The 22,374-nt window shown below is 36.2% G+C and overlaps 3 protein-coding genes, 1 long non-coding RNA gene and 2 pseudogenes across 4 annotated transcripts; 4 read left to right on the top strand and 2 right to left on the bottom strand.

The window, feature by feature from the left end:
- Positions 1-1,612: 1,612 nt before the first annotated feature.
- LOC104699059 (uncharacterized protein At4g02000-like) lies at positions 1,613-2,726 on the bottom strand (annotated as a pseudogene).
- A 4,884-nt stretch (positions 2,727-7,610) lies between these two features.
- Positions 7,611-8,261, bottom strand: LOC109133338 (uncharacterized; annotated as a pseudogene).
- A 4,991-nt stretch (positions 8,262-13,252) lies between these two features.
- On the top strand, positions 13,253-14,022 carry LOC104791304 (uncharacterized). The gene has a single exon (XM_010517152.3). The coding sequence runs from the start codon at positions 13,447-13,449 to the stop codon at positions 13,912-13,914; it is 468 nt and encodes a 155-aa protein (XP_010515454.2). The 5' UTR covers positions 13,253-13,446; the 3' UTR covers positions 13,915-14,022.
- Positions 14,023-14,591: 569 nt separating this feature from the next.
- Positions 14,592-15,758, top strand: LOC104791303 (uncharacterized). The gene is made up of 3 exons (XR_768888.3): positions 14,592-14,731; positions 15,190-15,321; positions 15,424-15,758. It is a non-coding gene; the product is annotated as an uncharacterized LOC104791303 (long non-coding RNA).
- Positions 15,759-16,614: 856 nt separating this feature from the next.
- LOC104791302 (uncharacterized) lies at positions 16,615-17,911 on the top strand. The gene is made up of 3 exons (XM_010517151.2): positions 16,615-16,742; positions 16,820-17,029; positions 17,136-17,911. Exons 1-3 carry the CDS (start codon positions 16,712-16,714, stop codon positions 17,441-17,443), a joined length of 549 nt encoding a protein of 182 aa, XP_010515453.1. The 5' UTR covers positions 16,615-16,711; the 3' UTR covers positions 17,444-17,911.
- Positions 17,912-19,636: 1,725 nt separating this feature from the next.
- Positions 19,637-20,903, top strand: LOC104791300 (uncharacterized). The gene is made up of 3 exons (XM_010517150.2): positions 19,637-19,967; positions 20,053-20,129; positions 20,231-20,903. The coding sequence occupies exons 2-3, from the start codon at positions 20,061-20,063 to the stop codon at positions 20,666-20,668; spliced, it is 507 nt and encodes a 168-aa protein (XP_010515452.1). The 5' UTR covers positions 19,637-19,967; positions 20,053-20,060; the 3' UTR covers positions 20,669-20,903.
- The last annotated feature ends 1,471 nt before the right edge of the window (positions 20,904-22,374 follow it).

Here is a 22,374-nt window from a genome sequence, read left to right as displayed (position 1 = left end):
CCTTAAAAAAACAATATGTAATTCGGTTTGGTTACGGTTCGTTTTTTTCGGTTTCATCAGAAATGAAACTATTTAAAAACCATATGTATCACAGTTTAGTTCGGTTTCAGTTTGGTTCCGGTTTTTAACGGTTATTTCATGTTTTAAAAAAATAAATAGTTAATACATAACTAAAAATAAGCATAAAAGTAATTATGAATATATATAGGTTAGGGAATAGAGACTTAGGTTAAGGTTTTGTAATTCCATAGATTAATAGGAGATCACTAATTAAAGCCCAATAAAAAAAAAATTATTGATATTGTTATACAATAGAAATTTATAAGCTTGAGAAACTAATTAGTAATTATATCTAATTATCCTAAATTTTTATAAAAAACCAAAAAAACCATTCGGTTTTACGGTTTTTAACTAGACCAAACCTAAACCAAATGATTAATTAAAATGAAAACCAAACAGATTTTTAGATTTAATCATAACTAAACTAAACCATTTATTTCGGTTTGGTTCGATTCAGTTTTTCGGATTTCGGTTTTTTTTCCACCCCTACTCTCATATCAATGATATGTAGTGATCGAAATAAATTTGTTATATTACTAGTATAATTAATTTTATCCAATTTATTTCAAATTACTGCATTTTACCATTCACTATCAACCTATCATGATATGGCACCATCGTAGTTTTTGTACGCGTGTCTGATTGACTGTGAAGTCTGTGATGATCCCCGTCCTTACTCCTTAATATGTTTCTAAAGACTTTACATGTTATTAAATACATATTATTATTATTATTATTATTATTATTATTATTATTATTATTATTATTATTATTATTATTATTATTATTATTATTATTATTATTATTATTATTATTATTATTATTATTATTATTATTATTATTATTATTATTATTATTATTATTATCACCTGTCTATTTGCCTCAAAAAGACCACAAGTACGAAATTCAAAATCAATAACTTTTATAAAAATATAGACAAGAAAACTTGAAGGATTTATATTTAATTTGCATAAATGTCGAATGTGTTACTCATTACATGGTTTCGAGTTGAAATTTTATGAAAGACTAGCTTGTTGTGTACAAATACAGGATGTTACTAAAATATCTGTTTTTTTTTTTTTCCAAAGTATGATTATATATATTACACTACAGCATCAACCATTAGTGGTGAAAACCAAGTTGGTGAGACAATGTTTTTACAACATAACTAAAAACAGAGCAACAGTAGATTACAAAGTAGTTATAAAATAACTAAGGGATGATGGGGAGATAAACTTAATTCCAAATCAAGCACAATAAGACCAAAATTGAAATGAATATCATTGGCTTTGGTCTTAAAGGATTTAACATAAGCTTTAGATATGAAAGAATTGTACTTATCACCCCATCATTATCAAAAAGATTGCAGTTAAAGGTCTTTATGAACTTCTTCTACGACCTTTCTTTGTCATCTGTTCAGCAGACCATAACACCACAAGGTGTACTAAAAACATCCACTTTCTTGATCTAAAAAGTAAGTTTATTACCTGATTCAAACTAAAAGATTAAAACAAAAGGTGAAAGCTTAGAGACAAAGAAACTGATTCTTCTCTGAGATTCGTTTGTTGATCTGTTATCATGGAGCTTCATGCTCAGTCTGATAAAACCTTATTCCATTCCAGGATCCTTTCGACGTTGGCGAGTGTTTCTCTCATTTTCTACCAGAACTTGCTTTCCTTTCCTGCGCTTAGAACACTCCCCCCTTTCAAATTTACCTTTGTCTTTCTCTTTGGTATCTTCTCTCGCCATTGATGAGACTCCGCGAAAGTCTGAGCTTGAAGAAAGACGAGTTCCAATCGGATAAGCAGCTAAGAATTCCTCCATGTTTGGCCCAGGAGCAGCAGGTCTTGGTGGTTGCGAGATAGGAGAGTAAGAGGAAATCTCAGAGCTTGGAGAAGAGTGCTTCTCGTCCAGAAAGCTGTAAATGTTGGAACCCTCACCTTCTTCAAAAGCAGGGGTTACTGGAACATTGGGGAAGTCCTCTTGATAAACCGGTGGAACAAGATAAGGGCAATGGGAGGAATCATGGTTGATACGAGAACAGTTAGTACAAATCCACTTAAGCTTTTCATACTCAAAACCTATCAAGGCTCCTTCTCCTGATTTAAAGCGGACTCTTCTAAAAAAACGCAAACGATATGTGATTCCTATTGCTATCTTGACTTTTATGAAGGAGTTCTGCGAAGTAGTCTCTTCATTGAAATCCAGCTCAACAAACTCTCCAAGAGTTTTGGCAATAAACTTAACTGTTTCTTCGGAAATATAAGGCAGAGGTATACCTCGTATTTGGACCCAGAGATCAATACTAGTGAGAAAATCAAGCTCAGGAAAGTCTTCCCACCTTTGCAAAGCAACAAACCAATTATCAACCACCCAAAATCCCCTTCTTAAAACTGTAAAAAGATCCACCTCTGACCGAAATAAAAACTGGACATAGCTATCATCTAAAACACGTCCATGAACTCGCGAAGCTATACCCCAAAGGTGGGGTAGGGAGAAGATCAAACGTCTAAGGTCTTGCTATCTAGGGTTAAGAGGTCTCCCAATCAAGTTAACATGGTTTCTAGCTAATACACCAGCGTAAGTGACATGAGGGATACAAAGTTCTGGATCATCTCGCCCTAGATCCATATATTGCAGGGAATTCCACAGCTCGTCAGACATAATAAAAGGAAGGAAAGGGAAGGAAAGGGAAAGAAAAAAGCTTAATAGAAGTATATGGAAAACTAAGAAGTGAATATATAAGAAGGAAGATAGTGAAAAAGATTATTTAACAGTAAACTTAGAGATGAAGAGATACAGCTCAAAAATTCAAAGCCGACAAAAAGGAGGGGAAACCAAGGTAAGAGATGATTATCAAAGTAATCACCGCTTAGGAATGAGGATTTTTTGGTTTTGTTTTTTATGAAAGGTTAAAACATTCACATTAGATAAAACCTTAAAAAGTTATATATATAGAAGACGACGAGAAGGGGATACTGGTTACTGAATATTGTTGGACATCAAGTTGCAGTCCTGTAACAAGCTCTGTTCATGGTCAAAAAAACTAGTGAGCCAAGTAGGAGCTCCCCGAGCCACATAAGAAGATATCCGAAGGTTTGAAGTAACACTTTGTGCAATTAGTAAGGCTCCATTGTTGCAGTCTGTCATATCAAAAAACAGAAACCAGTTTGGTTTATTCTTAGCAACTATAATGAGTGGAGAGATATAGGGTACTAATGCTGGCCATTGACTGGGATTGTGCATAGTTTTGATAATCTCCATAGTAGATGCACAAAAAGTCACATTCTCCAAATGCAAACTTGCCATACTTTCCAATGCCCATTCCCAACTCTTGAGTTTGGCATCAAAAGTTGAAACAACAGATGAATAGGATCTTCGGCTATGAAGTATAACTTTACCATTAGGATCTCTTATCACCCACGAAGCACCCGATAAACACAGTCTTTTGGACCAAGAGAAACCAATATTACATTTTATTTCCCCTTGAGCAGGCATATACCATTTCTCTTGCAACGGTAACAAAGTTTTCTTATGAGAAATATCTTGACTATGCACTGCAGACCATTCTCTGGTAACATCTAAAGCTTTTTGCACAACAACATCCGATGACAGAGCAAAAACTTCAAAGAGAAGGCTGTTCCTAGTTTTCCATAAGTGCCAAAGCATCCAAGCAAAGGCTGACTTAAGCTCATCAATAGTATTCCCCATTTGCTGCAAGCTAAAAAGATGGTACATGTTTTCAAAAATCGAATTACCAAAGCCCATAAACGGAAATGGAATGTTTGATAATACCCAGACTTTCCTTGCAAAGGGACAGAGGAATAAGATGTGATTAATTGATTCCACCTCTGCATTACTGAACAAACAACCATCAAAATTTCTTATTGCTCTTGTTTGCAGTCTTTCAGTCACAGCAAGGGAACCATGAAGAGCTTTCCAAAAGAAAATATGAATTTTTGGAGCAGTTTCCACCTTCCAGCAGGCTTTAAAGAGTGGATTCAAAGAGGGTTGAGTTTCTGCGTCAAACATAGCAGCTTTCTTCTGCTTCCTAAACATCATATCATACCCAGATTTTACTGAGTAAACGCCATTTCTTGTTTCACCCCAGCAAAAAGAATCTTCAAAACCTATTCTAGGCTTTATAGATTTAATTCGATTAACCTCCGAGTGATGAAACAGTGAATGTAAGAGGTAATCATTCCAAACCCCTGTGTTTCGGTTGAAAAGATCAGCAACTTTAAGCTTAATGTTCATTAAAGAGTGGATGCCAATAGGTCTAGTCAGTCTATTATCAAACAACCAATTGTCAACCCAGACCAACGTGTTTTTACCATTACCAATAACACGTTTCAGCCCTGTGGTAAGTAAATCTCGACCAAAGAGAATACTTCTCCAGCCATAAGAAGGATTTCTACCTTTTGTTGCATTTAAAAATTCACCAGTCGCATAATACCTGCTTTTGACAAATCTTTGAGAAAAGATAGTTTGTATCATAGAGGAGCCTCCAAGCTTGTTTAGCAAGCATAGCTTGATTGAAAATTTCCAAATCCTTGAATCCAAAACCACCGGCTGATTTAGGCAAAGTCATCTTCTCATAGCTGAGCCAATGAATTTTCTTCTTATCTTGAGAGTTACTCCACCAATAGTCCATCATTACAGGAATCAGTTTCTTAATGATGCCCTTAGGAAGCTTATAACAGGACATTGCATAGACTGGAAGAGCCATAGCAATAGATTTCAGAAGAACTTCTTTACCTCTTTGTGATAGATTTTTGGAATACCACCCTGTTAACTTAGATTGAAGTCGATCCTTTATGAACTCCAACAATTGTTGTTTTGATCCACTTATACATTCATGAAGGCCTAGATATTTTCCGGTTCCACCCTCTAAACTAATCCCCAGTTTCTCTTTTATCCAGTTCCCATCAAGATTGTTTGATTTAGTCCCAAAACTAATAACTGACTTTTCCTTATTAATCTTTTGACCAGACATCCATTCATACTTCTGTAAGCAGTTCATCATCTCTGCACATTGTAATCTATTTGCTTTGCAGATAAATAGACTATCATCAGCAAACAAAAGATGATTAATTTCTGGACCAGAGTGGTGAAATTGAATACCAGTGATACAACCTCCCTTTGCAGCTTGATTGAAAAGATGTATCAAAGCTTCAGTGCATAACACAAAAAGGAAGGGGAAAGAGGATCTCCATGTCTAAGTCCTCTTTCAGGTTTGATTAATCCTACTGGTTTGCCATTTACTATCACTGAGTAACTAACAGAAGAGACACATCCCATAATCCATAGAATCCACCGATCCTGAAAACCGAGAGCTTTAAGCATGTCTTTCAAAAACATCCATTCCACTCTATTATATGCTTTAGACATATCAGTTTTTACCATCATAAACTCTTGAGAAATAGTTGGATGAGTGTGTAGACTGTGAGCAATTTCATGAACTATGAGGATATTATCAAATATCAATCTTTCTGACACAAACGCAGCTTGAGTTGGAGAGACTATGGTTGGTAAATGCTTTTTCAGTCTAAGCACAAGGATCTTTGAAACAATCTTATAGATCACTGAACACAAGCTGATCGGTCGAAGGTTTGTCATTTTTTTTGGAGCTTTTATCTTAGGTATGAGACACAAATGCGTATGGTTCCAATCCCCAGGAATACAACCAATATCAAAAAACTGGAGAACCTCACTATTAACCTGATCTTTTATCACTGGCCAAAATATTTTGAAGAAGAAACTCGTGAGACCATCAGGCCCTGGAGCACTTTCACTGCTTATCGAAAAGGCCGCCTGTTTTATCTCTGCAATTGTAATATTTCTCGAGAGATCTTGATTCATATTGTTTGATACTCTCGGTTGAAAGTTAAGAAGAAGTTCCCGAATCTTAGTAGGCGAGGAAGATTGAAACAAATCATTGAAATATGAAACCACAACCTCACCTTTTGCTTTCTCTGAGAAATGTTCTACACCATTAGCATCTTGTAGGAAATGTAAGGAGTTTGTTATTCTAGCAGCTTACACTTATGCCTGAAAGAATTTAGTGTTTCTATCTCCCTCTAAAACCCATTTTTCTGAACTTTTTTTGTCTCCAATATATTTCTTCTTCTCGAAACGCAATTGCCAATTCTCTTTTAATCACATTTAACCTTGTGAAACATGGATTTAAAGCTGCATCCAAGGTTGCCATTTCTTTGCGTAATCTTTTGATTCTAATTTCTGAGCTAGACCACACTCTTTTCTTCCAACTACCAATGGCTATTCTGCAGTTTTCAAATCTATTCATAACAGAAAGGTTAATGCCTCTAGAACTCCTCCAATTCCAAGCACTCTGAATAACTTCCATGAAAGAAGGATCCTCAGCCCATCTTTTGTCAAACCATAATTGTCTTTTGAATAATTCCTTGTCCCAAGTAAATTTAACCAAAACAGGTTTATGATCTGATCCTAACTTTTCAAGAAACCATTGATGACTACTTGGAAACAGAGAAAACCAAGCCAGGTTTCCAAAGCAACGATCAAGCTTACACTGGATCCATTGTTTGTTCCTAACTCCACCCCAAGTGAAACCATTACTAGAATTACTAAGTTCAGCCATATCGCAGTTTGCCAAAAGCTCTCTAAAAGGGAGAAAAGAGCTGAGATCCCTTAAAGGTCCTCCCATTTTATCCTCATTGGATAGAATGGCGTTAAAATCTCCAATCATACACCAAGCTTCTGATCTAAGCAAACCAAAATCTGTGATTTTATTCCACACTACAGGTCTGAGTCCAGTGACCGGTTTACCATGTACACAAGTAATAAACCAAGCCTTGGAACCACAAGAAACTTTCATATCGATAATGTTTTTATCCACAAATAGAAAACTCTATATTTATACTATCTTTCCAGTAAATGGCAAGTCCACCACTAGTCCCTATTGGTTCAACAGTTTTAAAATTACTATAGCCTAGCCACCCTTGAACCTTTTTCAAAAAAACACTTGAGTTCTTCGTCTCCATGAGAAAAAGGATATCGGGAAAATGAGTCTTTCTCATTTCCTTGAGATGCAGAATTGTCCAAGGATTCCCCAATCCTCGACAATTCCAACTCAAGATATCTATCGATCTTGCGGCAGTTCACCTGGAACCACCGAATTTTTGTCTCTCTGGAGACTTTTGGCCAATCCTTTCCCTAGATCCTTAATAATAGAAGCATCAATGTTTTCCCCTTTGTTGACTAGAATAGAGTCTTGAGTTTTCAAATTTTTTCCTTTTCTATCTTTGGTATTCTTTAACCAAGATCTAGGACGTTTAGACGAAGGTAACACCTGTTGCAGACTAGTAGAGGAGGAAGCCTCTAAACTACCCGAACGAAAGACAGAAGGAGAGCAGTAAAAGGAGTTACCTTGAGACAAGCTCGAAAGTGGAGTCTGAGAACTCAACTTCTTCCTTGATATCGAGTCTGCGTTGATTGCATCAGCTAAAAGTTTTGATGGGGGATCGTTTTCAGTTACAATATCTTTTCCAGGAATCTCCAACTCCTTGCCTTTATTCAAAGACCTTGTAGAATCTGTTGTAACAGCCATAGTGTGAGATTCCCTCATAGTCTATTCCAATCTTGACCAACGAACCATTAGGAAGTTGCAGTTCTTTGAAATTTTTCGGACCCTTTGAGATATCAAGTAAAATTCGAACACAAACATAAGCCTTGCTTTGTGCCTCGTCCTTGTCAAAAGGCAACTCAATTACTTGACCTATACATCCAGCAATTTCTCCAATAGTATCCTTGGTATAGTGATTCACTGGTAGATTACAAAGCCTAATCCACACTGGAAGAAACTTTAGATAATTAGCAGGGGGTCTTCAACCCAACGATCCATCACAACTCCCCAGTTATCTTGAGTCCATACCCCTGTCTTTGAGATCTCGTTTATATCTTCTTCATATTTAAAAATGAACTGAAAACGATCTCTTGATAAGGCAACACCTCTGACCCTATCATACAATCTCCAAATCCTTGGCATCTCTAAGATCCAATTAGACATACATTGATTATCATGGTTTAGAAAAGCGACCTATTAAGCTTCTCATGTTTCTTTCAGACGAGTAAAATTGAGGAAGATTAGATAAAACCAGGGGTTTATCCTCTTGTGCTTCAATTGTCATCTCTTGAAGATATTGTTCCAAGTGCTTCTCCATAAGTGACAAAAGAAAACTTAAGAACAGAGTACTATGTAGAATTTGATCTTGTTTTTGTCTAAATCCGAACAGAAAATGTTGATATCTTCGGGCAGTAGAAGTTTATCTCGTAAGGAAACATTCCTAACTCACAGGAATTGGGACGACGATGTAATTGACGGCAGTATTGACGGCAAAAGAAAATCAAACTTTTTCACCAGCTAAGAGAGAGAACAGAGCATTCCTTTAACAGAAGGAAAATGTTTCTTGTTACTAAAATATCTGTTTTGATAGTAAAAATTGACAAAAGCAATTTTAAAAAAGAAAAAAATGTGAAGGCTATCATCGACTAACATGTATTTGTAGGATTTATTGAGAAAAATCGGTAATTTCATACCCCAACTAAGGGGTTATGTTCGATTCATACACCATGTTTAATAATGTGCAAATCCATACATTAAGTTCAATAAAATTCAAATTAACTGCTCGAACTCGTTAAAAAGTGTTATTACATACATAGGCTGTAACAGTGTTAAGAGACTTTCAACGAATGCTTACGTGGACGCCACATATGAAACAGTGTTGTTTTAAGAAACAAAAGAAATATTTTTTTTGGTTAAAACGACGTCGTTTCTTCTTTCTTCTCTTTACTTACTTCTCTTTTTTTCGTCCTTCTTTCCCGGTTTTGGGATCGAACCCAAAAACCCTAGATTTCTTCCTTGGTTGCAAGCAAGTTAGAGTTGTTGACCGTCCCTCTAACTCCTCCACAGTTCTTGAATCACATGGCCCATAAGCACTACAATATAGTATTCCTATCTTATTTAATTTATTCATAATCTCTTACTAAATCTCTATTGAATCACAAATTATTTTCCACTAAATTTAGTTCAGTAGATTAAAAAAAAATTACCACGCAGCAGCCATAAGAGAGGAGGTCATGGTACGTACACTGAGACAATATATTCAACGAACACATACTAACTGATACTAGGATTTTTGTATGTCCTATCAGGTTCAATTAACCTTATGTAGTTGTAGTACTTAAGGTGTCAATCCAAATGGGATGATGCTAGTCACTCAAGATGCAATCAAGATTTCACAAGTCAAGCCAATTCAAAGAGAGTGTTTTTATCTAACAATCCTAGAATGATCAGAATTCAAAACGAAAATGTGTTCTAGGACTAGAAACGAGAATGTATGACAAGAGCGAAAATGAATGAAAACAGAAACGAGTCTAAACACGAACAAAACCGCAAGATAAGAAACAGTCTCAGGAATGCAATAAAAATCAGGAAGAAAGAAGTCCTAAGGATGGGAGTGATTGATGTCAGTGGAGTCTCCTAGTCTACAAAGTGTTTAACATGCCACAAACAGCTATCCCTAGACAATGAACATCACGACTTAGCTAATCCAATCTCTTGGCAGAAGCTACTCATACTCAAACACTTCCAAACCTAGCTCTCGCTAGATAAACATGGTTAAGCAGGCATGACGAACCAGTTCATTCGTGTCAACAAACATCCTAGACAACTAATCTCTTAGGCTAGGAACGTAAGTCTCTGGCACTAGTTGGTCAGACATTTCATCAAACACCTTTTGGGTGCGGAAGTGTCTAAGACCTAGTTCCAATTGATCAGAGAGAAACTAGTATTTCTAACTCTAGTCCAGAAGGGTTTCATCCAAATCAAGCTTAAACACGCTACATACTAAGATCCTCCACCTAATCTATCCCATCCTCAAGAACTATCACACTACTCAGATCCAAAAATCATCCTCAAGAAAGCAAACCCAGAAAACATTGAATCAAGCATAGTAAGGTAGATAAAATTGAGAAGAACAACTTTGTAGAAGAAATCAAGTGCAAAAACTCAATAAACTCAAAGATATCGGATTACAAGTCTCAGAACGTTTTTTGGTGGCTAGGTAAACCTTAGAAAAGAAACGAGATAAAAGATAGGATGTATCCAGCCAAGAATTAACAAAACATATTTATAGTAAAAACATGTAAATCCCTAAAACTTAAAACGACAAGGTGAAGAGTCGGTTTGGGAATCTCCTGAAGCGTGTAAGACGGAACGTCTTCCTGACATGTGCGAACGAGTCGGTGTGCGTCCAGTCCTCGATTGGTATATGAAAGTGGCTAGAATGGTGTGAGTGAAAGTGGCTCGAGCGTGGTTGGTGAAAGTTGCTCGAGCATGGTCGGTGAAAGTGGCTCGAGCATGGTCGGTGAAAGTGGCTCGAGCATGGTCGGTGAAAGTGGCTCGAGCTGGGTGTATACGCATCCACTAAAACGATGATAACGTTTGAACGACACCTCCGATTGGCTTGAAATAAACGGCGTTGGAAAGATGACTCAATTCCCTAGAACTTTGATGTAGACGTCAAAAGATAATTCTCACTCAAGTGGAACGGCTCGAACGGGGCTGTGAGATTGGCTCGAGAGATGGTTTCGAGAGTATTGTGAGATTGGCTCAAGAGAGGGTTCCGAGACTGTTGTGAAATTGGCTCGAGAGAGGGTTCCGAGAGTGTTGTGCAGCGTATGGGTCGAGTGATGCGTTCCCGACTGGTGACTTGAGAATAGCTCAAGTGATGCGTTCTCGACTGGTGACTTGAGAATGGCTCGAGTGATGCGTTCCCGACTGGTGACTTGAGAATGGCTCGATTGATGCGTTCCCGACTAGTGACTTGAGAATGTCCGAGTGATACGTCTGGAAGGTGTGGCTCGAGCGGATGCGCTTCCAACATCTCCTAGATACCTGAAATACTCCGAAATGCACAATGTATGCAAGGATGATGCAAGAGCTACCTAGACATGCAAAGTGTATAGAAAAAACTAGAAAATGATACAAAACAATGAGTTATCCTAACTAAATGCATGATAAATATATGTTAAAGAGAGACAAAATATAGACATATCACTAATAGTGCGCAATAATAAACCCGTGAACCCATATTTTCGTTTCTGAAAAGCTTCTTAAGAAACTCCATTACAATAAGCCAATGATTGTAATCGCAACCACGAAGCATAATCGTCTTTCTCTGCTCATTACCACTACCCCATTTCGAAGAGTAATCTGATTCCACCGTCGGAGCTTTGACAATCGCCACACGACGCTGACCCGACGGCAGAGATGCTCCGGAGCAGAGGAGTCCATGTATCTCCTCCAACGCGGATACCAGAAGGTGTAGCGAAACGGTTCAGGTGGCTTACGGGGAGAAGCGAAGAAAAATAAGATGTTGTGGAGTAAGCCATTGAAATTGCAGGAGAGAGAGAGAGAGAGAGAGAGAGAGAGAGAGAGAGAGAGAGAGAGAGAGAGAGAGATAGAGAGAGAGAGAGAGAGAGAGAGAGAGAGAGAGAGAGAGAGAGAGAGAGGTTCACTGCTTTGCCACTTTCACTACAGATTGGAGATTCCAGCCTAATTGATGTCACTTGCCGAGTTGAAGTCACGTTTCTTTGTTCAATTGATTCAGGGATTTTTAAAAAAATTTAGGGTTCAATCCCCAAATCGGAAAAGAAGGAGAAAGAAAAGAGGAAGAAAAAAGAACGACGCCGTTTTAACCAAAATAAATTATTTCTTTTGTTTGTCAAAACGACGTCATTTCATATGTGGCATCCACGTAAGCAGCCGTTGACGGTTTCTTAATACCGTTAGACTTATGTATGTAATAACACCTTTTAACGGATTGGAGAAGTGAATTTGAATTTTATTGAATTTAATGTATAGATTTACACAATGTTAAATATGATATAGGAATCGAACATACCCCTTTAACTGGGATATGAAATTACCGACTTTCCAATTTGTTGATCTATTCTTTTTTGCTAACTTGGAGGCTCCTTATCCACGACTTTATCGAAAGCATTGGTTTACTACTCTTCATCGACCAAAACCATCGCATCTTTTTTTTTTTTTTTAGAAAATAGTCTCATTATTGCAGGCACATTCTGTCACACTAAACAATAGTATAAACACCGTATTATTGCAATGTATTAATGAAGTGAGACTAGTTCTTTCTGATTATTTATAAAAGATCAGAAGAGAATGAAATCGGACAAAATCACTTTTATTGTCTTCAATTATCATGCGCACATACTAGAAAATAAAGTTCGGGTGATACGTGGGTGATCCTAATCCTAGACAACATATATGAAAAAACATAACATACTATCTATTTAAATAGTTACATAAACTTTAGTTTAACTAAAATAGATTTCTTTTTGGGGTTAAGTATAAAGTGGAAAGAAATAATAGAGGTTCGTAACTTCGTATAATTGAAGCTTACGATTTAATTTATTGTGTTTGGTTACACAAGGATCCGACTTTATAGATATTAGTATATTACAAAAACAGTTATCTTTTAAAAAGCTCAACAGAAAGCGATATTCTTCAACAAATTGATCTTACTTAAAATATTTAATACGTAACAAAAAATTCGATACAGCGTTCTGGACCATATAGACAACACAATAATTCTGAGTTGAATTCACATTATTGATGCACGTTCATATATATCGAAAAATTAAATTATACTAATAAAAATGGATGCACGTATACATAGAGTTAATATGAAGACCCGAATCTCTAGTTAGGTGACCCACGCAACCGAATGTATCTAAATGGGACCTGAACCGACCCGTTTGGTCCCTACCCATGCTTCTTCCTTATTGCCTTCACGTGATGCTCCATAACCCGAGCTTCATGCACCCCATCCGCCGGAGATCAAACCTCCGGCCACCTAAGCTTGTCTCCTTTCTGATTCTGTCTCAACTCTCCTATGTTTGCCACGTGGACACTTTGCTCCTTTCTTCTCTCCTTCTTCGCCACGACTTCATCTCCGCTATCCCCAATATACCCTTTACATTTCCTCTATATTAATCTTAGCGATAAGGGTAGTTTTGTAGTTTAATGCTAGACAATAATATTACGTGAGCTGTGCTGTCTGATTGTGAACACTACACGACAAAAATCTACATTACTTGAAGTTTCCGAGTCACGAGGCTCACTTGTTCTTATTCTTCTTCTTGTATATATATAAAGCCCCACGAGTAGTTTGTATCTCTTTCAAAACACAAACGAGATCTTGATCCTTCTCTCTATCTAGCTATCTATCTACAAAACTTTCTAAAGTCACGAGTCAATTCAGCAAGGTTATTACGTTTTGTGGCAAACACAAAGGTTACGTACAAGGACATTATACTAAAAACATGGGAGCTTGCGGTTCACGTGAATCTGGGAGAACGGAGACGGCGAAGCTGATATTACCAGACGGAACGTTACAAGAGTTCTCAACGCCGGTGAAAGTGTGGCAGATTCTTCAAAAGAATCCTACGAGCTTCGTTTGTAACTCAGACGATATGGACTTCGACGACGCCGTTTTAGCTGTTGCTGGTAGCGAGGATCTTCGACCAGGAGAGTTATACTTTGTCTTACCATTGACATGGCTTAATCATCCATTAAGAGCTGAAGAAATGGCGGCTTTAGCGGTTAAAGCTAGCTCCGCGCTTGCTAAAAACGGTGGAGGCGGTTTGAGTTATAACGGTGAAGATGTTGTTGGTGAGTGTAGAGTTAAGAGAGTAAAGAGAAATAGCTGCGGCGGAAGAGGATGTGGTGGTGGTGGTGGTGGTAAAGGGAAGAGGAAGTTTACGGTTGAGTTGAGTTCCATAGCTGAGTAGGGAGGGGGTAAATTTGGTTAGTAAAATGTGTAAAAATTTGTAATTAGAAACTTTGACCTTTTCTTCTTTTTTACCTTAAAGAGATATAAAGTTGATTTCGCTATTTAATCCACAACTACATAGAAATAGCCAAATTTGAGAGACTGATTTCACGTGGATGAAGTGTTCAAAAGCTACTAAATAAATAACACAGTTGCATAGACAAATTGCATTCTCTATGGCTTTTCTTGGTCAACACCGCGTTATGAACTGTTTTGCATTGTTTACGTTTTAGCCCTCAATTCTCAAATCGTTAATCACACTTTAGATGAAAACGTTGGCGTTCTTAAAAACCAAAATCAGATATACCATTAAAAACCATTATTCCTATTGGTGCAAACAAGAACAAAAAATACAAGATTTAATGTCATTGTTTCATCATTCAGCATACTCGATACAAAATTATTTATTCATAAATGTATTCGATTTTTTTTGTAGTTCTTAATGTAATAATTGGTACATCCAAACATTTTGAATGCAACTAATTTCTTATCTAATTGCTACATCTGAACCGACCTCTTTAATATACATGAACAAACAAAATATTGAGGGAAAAAAAAACCACCAACTTCTATCTGTAGTCTTAATGGGCTGGCCTGGCCACTGAACTGGGTTAAAAATGTCAAATGAATATACAAAGAATCTAATGTTTGTTAAACAAATTAATCAAAGAATCTAGCGCCAGCTTAGCTCTCCGTTTCGGCCAAACTATTTTCTCAGCTGCTTTGTTGATCTTCATGTGTTTCGATTAAGATTTCTATGATTTCACCACCTTCTGGTAACAAATCCCCTCGAATTCTAGTTGAATTTTGGTTTTTGGTTTCTGGTTTCTGTAAATTTCTTCGTTAACTATCGATTTCTGAGTTTGAATTGATTGATTTGATGAATCTGATCATCAAAAAAGGAGTAAACTTTGGATATGGGTTTGTTTAATCAATAACCTAATTTGCTGACCATTAAAAAAAAAAAAAAATAGTAAACTTTGGATATGGCCATATATATGGGTAATTCGTGTTTTGATCCATCAATCATTTTGAGAATAGCTAGGGTTTAGATTGAATCAAAAGTTTTTTTTTTCTTTTATAATCAAAAGTTACTCTGAGGATATAATTTTGTTGGTGTCATGGTCTCTTGATTGTTTAGTTAGTGGTTGATTTGGTGAAAGATGTTGAGATATAATGAATCAAACAATTCACAAGAACTGATTTTGTTATGTGTTTTATCTGTTGGTTTTAGCTATTTGGCGACTGTGATGGCAATTGTAACTCCATGGAGCATCTTAATTACTTGCCTTGACCGACACATACTCTTGTCTTAGTGAAACTCCTCCCTCAAGAATTACGAACTCTTTTTCCATCGTTTTCGCAGGTGATTTCGTAAGCAATTTCAAAAGAAAGCTAATTTTGCTTTCATCTTCCTAAACGTGCTCTGCATTCTTCTTATTGTGTGAGCTCTCTTCACTGTTAACAGGTACTCTCAGCTCGTTTCTCTCTTTGGGTGTGGCCTGTGCTGTAGCTAGTGAAAGTGAACTGCTTTAGTCTGCCGATGGACAAGCCTGTGATGGCAACCTCTGCAGCCAATACCAAGTCGTGGCCGCATTGGCTCTCTCGTGTTGGTTTCTGTTACTTGCTTCAGTTTTTGCAGTTTACCTTCTTCATGCTATATATATTGACATTAACAGACTTATGACTTCTTCTTACAATTATAGATAGGAATCATAATCATTAGGACATGGATGTACACTCTATATACAACCCTAGACATGTCTTGTTTATATGAAATTAATTTACCAATTTATTACAAAATATGTTGTTAATATACACACTTTACTACAAAATAGGTTTTGGTTTGAAATCTGTCTACTTCTATGACATTGCAATTGTTGGGAATATATGTATTGGTAATATACATCAAATAGAGTTTCCAATAACTAGAAGAATTAAGACCATTACAAAAATAATCACAGTAAATTGTCATTATATATATATAATAATAAATAATTTAAGGAAAAAAAAAAAAAAGGGGCCTAATGTTAGAAAGTATGCAAGAAACTGTTGAAGTTCTGAGCCGCATCAGAAGGTATCCATGGCTTATTGAGATGGTGAAGTGGAAGCTTTTCTATGAAGAATGCAATCAATTTACCTCTGTTATACAACTGTATGATTCCTCCTTTTTGTGCTACAAAGAGAACGATCACAACTTTACACGTACGGACCACACTTTGAATCAAGTAACAATTTTGCTACGAATGGTTAAAAAGGTTTCTTGTTCTTGCACGAATATATTAGTGAATTCCAGGCGAGTTAATTTTACCTTTTTTACTAACTGGCTAATTAAGTAAAGCTTAGTGACGAAGTTGCTTTCCCATTTCTATAAATTTTACGTAAGACGCGTTAAAATTTGCTACGAATGGTTAAAAATACTATGTTGATGTCACAAGAAACCTAAGGCTGCTGTTTCGTTGTGCGATCCTTTTGATTTTGGTGGAGTACTTTTACAAGGTTTATAAACTTTTAACAATGTTGATGACAAGTCCCTGTCTAGATTTCTTGTTCTTGCACGCAAGTTTGTTTAACTTTTGGTTAACTTGCTGATCAAGTTAAGCTTAGTGAAGAAGTTGCTTCCCATACCTATAAAAGGTCACATAATCTTTAGGTTCTAAAGAACACAAACAAAAAACAAGAAACAAGAGAAGAAAAAAAAACACAACAATCCAAATCAGAAAGTGTATTAGTGATCTCTAAATTTGTCCGAAGCCATGTATCAACAACCCTCCAAGACATACCAAGGTAAATAAAGGAAGAATTGAGTTTAAATGATCTCTACAGACTTTCAGTAATCATCGATCTCGTTTACCGTTTTGCAGCGGCGACGACGACAGTGTTTTGGGACATTGATGATCGCCCGAAACCAGATGATATCCAATTTGATGATATCCCTGCACACTTTAGGCAGACCTTGGGGAACCTTATGCGTTTACGGGGTACAATCTCTATCAATGCTTATGGTGATGCACAAAGGATCATGGGTGGCCGAAAACGTCCAAACGGAATCAACTTCAATCAAGTACGCTCAGGTGAATTTCTCTATTACATATTTCACGAACGCTCTCTTGATAGGCCTAGCTAGCTAGTACTTTGCGTCTTGAGACTTAACTCCGTTCGGATATTATATGATTTCAGGAGATAAAGATGGGAGACTTCAAAAGATTTTGGTGGATTCTCTATTTTGGGTGATTGATCATCCTGAACCATCAAATTTGGTGCTTATTGTGGGAACTATCTCAGAAGACTCGGATTTTGTCAAGGCTCTCTCGTCTTTGAGAGGGAAAGACTGTCATGTTTTTTCACAGAAAGCTGAAAAGCAAGGAGTTCTACTTTCACCTAACGCTTGGACCAACGTTAACGTTCTTGGAAGAGATGGATACATGGCTAATAACTTTCTCGTTTGCGGTGGAGTACTGATATATCATGGTTTTTTAGATTTTTAACCATGATACAAGTGTGCTTTTTTGAGTATTTTCATTTGTTTTTAGGATTGTTTTTGAGTCTTTACAGGTTATTTAGGAATTTGGCACGGAAGGAGCAAAGTGGAGCTATTTGGATGACTTTAGAGCATTTTACGGAAGGAAAAGAACTTGGACTCGGATCAGAGTAGCAGTGTTGACCGGCACCGAAGGAGCATCGGTCGACACCTATGTTTATCCGACGAGAGAAAGAAGAAATTGGAAATTTTACAATTTTACCCAAAGTTTTCCTAAATTACAACACAAGTCCCGGACGTGTTTTAGGACATATAAATAGTGTTTTTGGGTTTTAGAAAACCCTGAAGTTATTTTCTAGCAAGTTTTTGAGAGAGAGATATTGAGAGCTTTTGGGAGAGAATGATCTGAATTTTTTGTAGAGAGAAGATTTCTAAACTCCCTTTTTGACTTTTAATATCTATTGCATGTTATTCAGAGTGATTTGTTCTACATTAAACATGTCTCAGTAGTTTGCTTGTTAGGTTTAGGGTTTTTCACAGGGTTTTTATGATTTATTAGATCTGTAATTTTTAGGGTTCTTAATCTTTTATGATCTTCATCCTTTGTTGTTTTTTCACAATAGTTTTTGATTGATCACCTAGAATTATTATCATAGGGAAAGTAATTAATATGAGAATATAATTGTTTTCCTGATTAAAACCATTGATGAGCAAAATCACTTTTTACAAAGAGATTTGAATTTGTGATTTTGTGAACCTTTTTAAACCTGTTTTTAAAGCTGGTTTTCAACTAAGAATTTTACAAAGAGATTTGGATTTTCTGGTTTTAAATTTAGATAATAATCACAGTGAGAACTGAATTATTTTACCAAAACTGTTTAGAGTTCTAGATCTGATTTTTATTGCATGAACCATAATTAATCTTTTGATTTAATACTTCATAATTACCTGAGAAATTTCCTACGCTTAACCTTTTGATTTCCTGATTTCACAACACCTTGATTTAATATTTTGCATTGTCTTCAATTGTTCATAATACAAATTAATCTGTTTAGCGTAATTACAAAAACTCGACCCCTAAGTACTACATTGATATCTTGTTTGAGAGAGTAGCTCTAGGGTTAATTTGAGCATATCAAATTTTGGCGCCGTTGCCGAGGATCGAACCCGGGTCACCCGCGTGACAGGCGGGAATACTTACCACTATAGTATAGCCCATTAGATGGGAGGATGGCCTCACTGAGTGTTTATTACATACTCATGCATCTTAATTTGTGTTTGTGGTGCAGGTAAAGGCAAGTGTGAACGTGGAATCAAGGCGATGAGGAGGAGGATTATCTAGGGTCTCATTTGTGTGTTGTTGGTTATTAATGGTTATGTGTTGGAACCTTGGTTAGAGTTATGATAGGTTGTTGGATAGAATGGTTAGGAATGGTGAGTGAATGACCATGGCTTATCTAAGCTAAGATCTCTGTTTCTGTGATATTGTGTGTTGTTTGGTTGTTTGTGAGTTTTTCGTAGCTCCTGAGGCTTGGATTCGTTCCTGGGATTTTGTGGGACGAAGAGGAGAAGTTTGGAGGCGAGATTCGGAGGTTCTGTTCGAAGGAAATCACTGCTCGACAGTGATGTCGGTCGACACCAATGTGGTGTCGGTCGACACCAATGTGGTGTCGGTCGACACTAACGCGAGGACGGCTCGGAAACTTAGCGAGTGTCGGTCGACACCATGTGGAGGTGTCGGTCGACACCGTTAGGATTTCGGGGGTGTCGAACAGGTGTCGGTCAACACCCAAGTGGTGTTGGTCGACACCAAATGTCCAGTTTTAGGAACCGAGAACCTAATAAGTTCTAAAGACCCAACTCTAGCAACTTAGCAATGCCAGACAACATCCAATCGAGTCCCTAGAACATCTTCCTCTTCATTGCCTTGATTCCACGATTACATTTTGCCTTTACCTGCACCATAAATACAAATTGAGATGCATGAGTATTTGATAAATACTCAGTGAGGCAATTCTCTCATTTACTGGGCTATACACACAAGTAATAAGATTTTTGATGCCACAAATAATAACAATAAAATAAAGCTATAATATAATGGCTAATAACTTTCTCGTTTGCAATGGAGTACACAAGGGTATAATTTTACATCTCTATCCTCTCTTTTTTTTCTTCTTTTTTTTGTGTGTGGGATTTGTGATTATTTATTCCTCAAATTCTAGCCGCTCGTCGTAGTTCATCTCTTGCTTCAACGAGTAGCTCATCCCCATCTCCCTCTTCTGATTCGTTCGAGGAATGGCTCAAACTAGCGTATTTTGCTAACTTATTCGAGGACAAGCGGCCGGCGGATTACCGGAAAAGCTTTTGGGTTAACGAAACTGAAAGAAAGGCTTGTCGTAAATACACGAGCGTTGTTGATCCAAGTTCCATTTCGAAGTTTTGGACTGATCTTATTTCTCCACCAGAATCTTCTTCTTCACACGAGGATGCTTTAAAATGTTGTCTTAATCGTGCGAAGCAATTTGCTTCCGGTAAGATTCTTATTTTTTTGTTTTTCATTTTTCTTTTATCAAATAATTTAATTGTTTTTATTAACTAAGAAATTAAATTGACTAGATGCCTCTATGAAGAAACAATTGAATGACATAATAACGTCATCTTCGTATATGCGACATAAGCCCTTTTTCTTCAAGGTATCTCTATTTCTTAATTATATATATATATATAAATGTAGCCTTTTCTATTTTTTTCAACTAAAGACTTCAGTTTACTAATCACATATCTATTTTTGAAGGGGTTTTCTCTTTCAGATTACAAGAGTTCCAAGACAATTATTATGTGGGATTTTGAAAATACCAATGTTCCTACCTATTGTAGACCGTCTTATCTTTTCACTAATATCAAAAATTCGCTGCGAAATCTTGGGTACACGGGGGAAATCGTTATGCGCGGCTATGGCGATGTTCAGTATTTGCAAGACAAGAACAAACTTGTTGAAAGTGGTATCCATATCACTCACGTAGATTCGGGGAAAGATGCGGGTGACAAGCGCCTCCTTAATTCCATCCACTCATGGGCGTATGACAATCCACCCCCTTGCAACATGCTTTTTATTACCTCGGATGGCGATTTCGCGACTGCCACGTTCATATTCAAGACATGTGGATATAATACTATGGTTGCTCATCAGAGCACGAAGGTGACTGAATCCAAAAAAACTCACACCATCTAAGAAGATGATAGAGGAGTCATCGACGGCATGGCTTTGGCCTAGGCTAGCTTTTGGAAAAGCTCCATACAAACAGGCTACGTAGTTCTATTAACTACTAATTAATTCTTAATTTGTTATGTTGAATAATTGTTCCAAGTAAATAACGAATAATTATATTTACAATTAAGAATGGATGATATGATAATTTATATTTTGGTTTTATAAGAATAAATAAAATGTTATCTGAATTTTATGATATTTGCGTTTTGGATAATTATGTTTATTTCAAATTACTCAGATGCAAATGTTTTTTTTTTAATACTTTTTGGACTTAATATATATGTATATACACTTTTGTAAATGATGAACTATGTAAAAATAAGTAAAATTCCAATAATGGATTATAACAAAAATCAGATACTAAATACCCACATTTGGGAGACTGACTTCACGTGGACGAAGTGTTCAAAAGCTACTAAATAAATAACACAGTTGCATAGACAAATTGCATTGTTTACGTTATGGCTTTTCTTGGTCAACACCGCGTTATGAACTGTTTTGCATTGTTTACGTTTTAGGCTTTTAGCCCTCAAAAATCGTTAATCGATCGCACTTTACACGAAAACGTCGCCGTTCTTAAAACTCCAAATCAGATATGATTTAAAACCATTATTCCTATTGATGCAGACAAAAACAAAAATATAAGATTTAATGTCACTGTTTCATCATTCAGCATACTCGATACAAAATTATTTATTTTATAAATATATTTGATTTCCAAACTTTAAATGTCAACTGCATCCAAAACATTTTGAATTCAACTAATTTTTTATCTAATTGCTACATCTGAACCGACCTCTTTAATATACATGAACAAACAAAATATGGAGGAAAAAAAAAAGTCACCAACTTCTATATGTAGTCTTAATGGGCTGGCCTAGCCACTGAACTGGGTTAAAAATGCAAAATTATAGTATTTACAAAGAGTCTAATGTTGGTTAAACAAATTAATCAAAGACTTTAATTAATTGCAAATTAGTTAAAGATTTCCCGACCACATAAATAATCTTTGCTTTTTTTTTTTTTTTTTTTTTTTTTTTTTTTTTTTTTTCAGTTTAGCATAACATATCCATATTTAGGCCTCGACATAAAATCTGTATCCGAAAATCCGAACCGTATCCGAACCAAAATAAGCGGATTATAACCAAATTGAAATTAAGGAAATAACCTATTGGTTCTTGGTTTCCATTATTTTGGATATCAAATATTATCTAATCCGAACCGTTATCTAATAGATATCCAAATATAATCTAACATATAAGAAATAGTTTGATATTCCGATAGATATGCTGCATATCTTTTACGTATTTGTATGGTTCTATAAGAATCTTGTCATTTATTTCATTTCTATCATTTTTTTTGTTTGAAATACTTCGTTAGTATGGTTATTTGGGTATAATAAAATTAAAAAGTATCTGAATAAAATCTCATCTAATAACTTTTGGTTTAATTTTGGTTATCGATAATCATATCCAAACCAATCAGAAATCCGAATTATCCAAACCGAAACCGATCCGAATTTTATAAATACCCGAATGGATATTTGAGTCGATATCCAAAAAATCCGAACCGAATCTGATCTGATATCCAAACGTCCAGGCCTATCCATATTTGTGAACCCAAAACGACGTCGTGGTTATAAAGGATGAGAGTTAGAAATAATCTTC

This window comes from Camelina sativa, chromosome 6 (genome assembly GCF_030686135.1).
Source record: "Camelina sativa cultivar CO46 ecotype springtype chromosome 6, ASM3068613v1".
In the NCBI taxonomy this organism is placed as follows: Eukaryota; Viridiplantae; Streptophyta; class Magnoliopsida; order Brassicales; family Brassicaceae; genus Camelina; species Camelina sativa.
The sequence above is the reverse complement of the archived record's forward strand: the minus strand, read 5'-3'. Positions and strand labels throughout refer to the sequence as shown.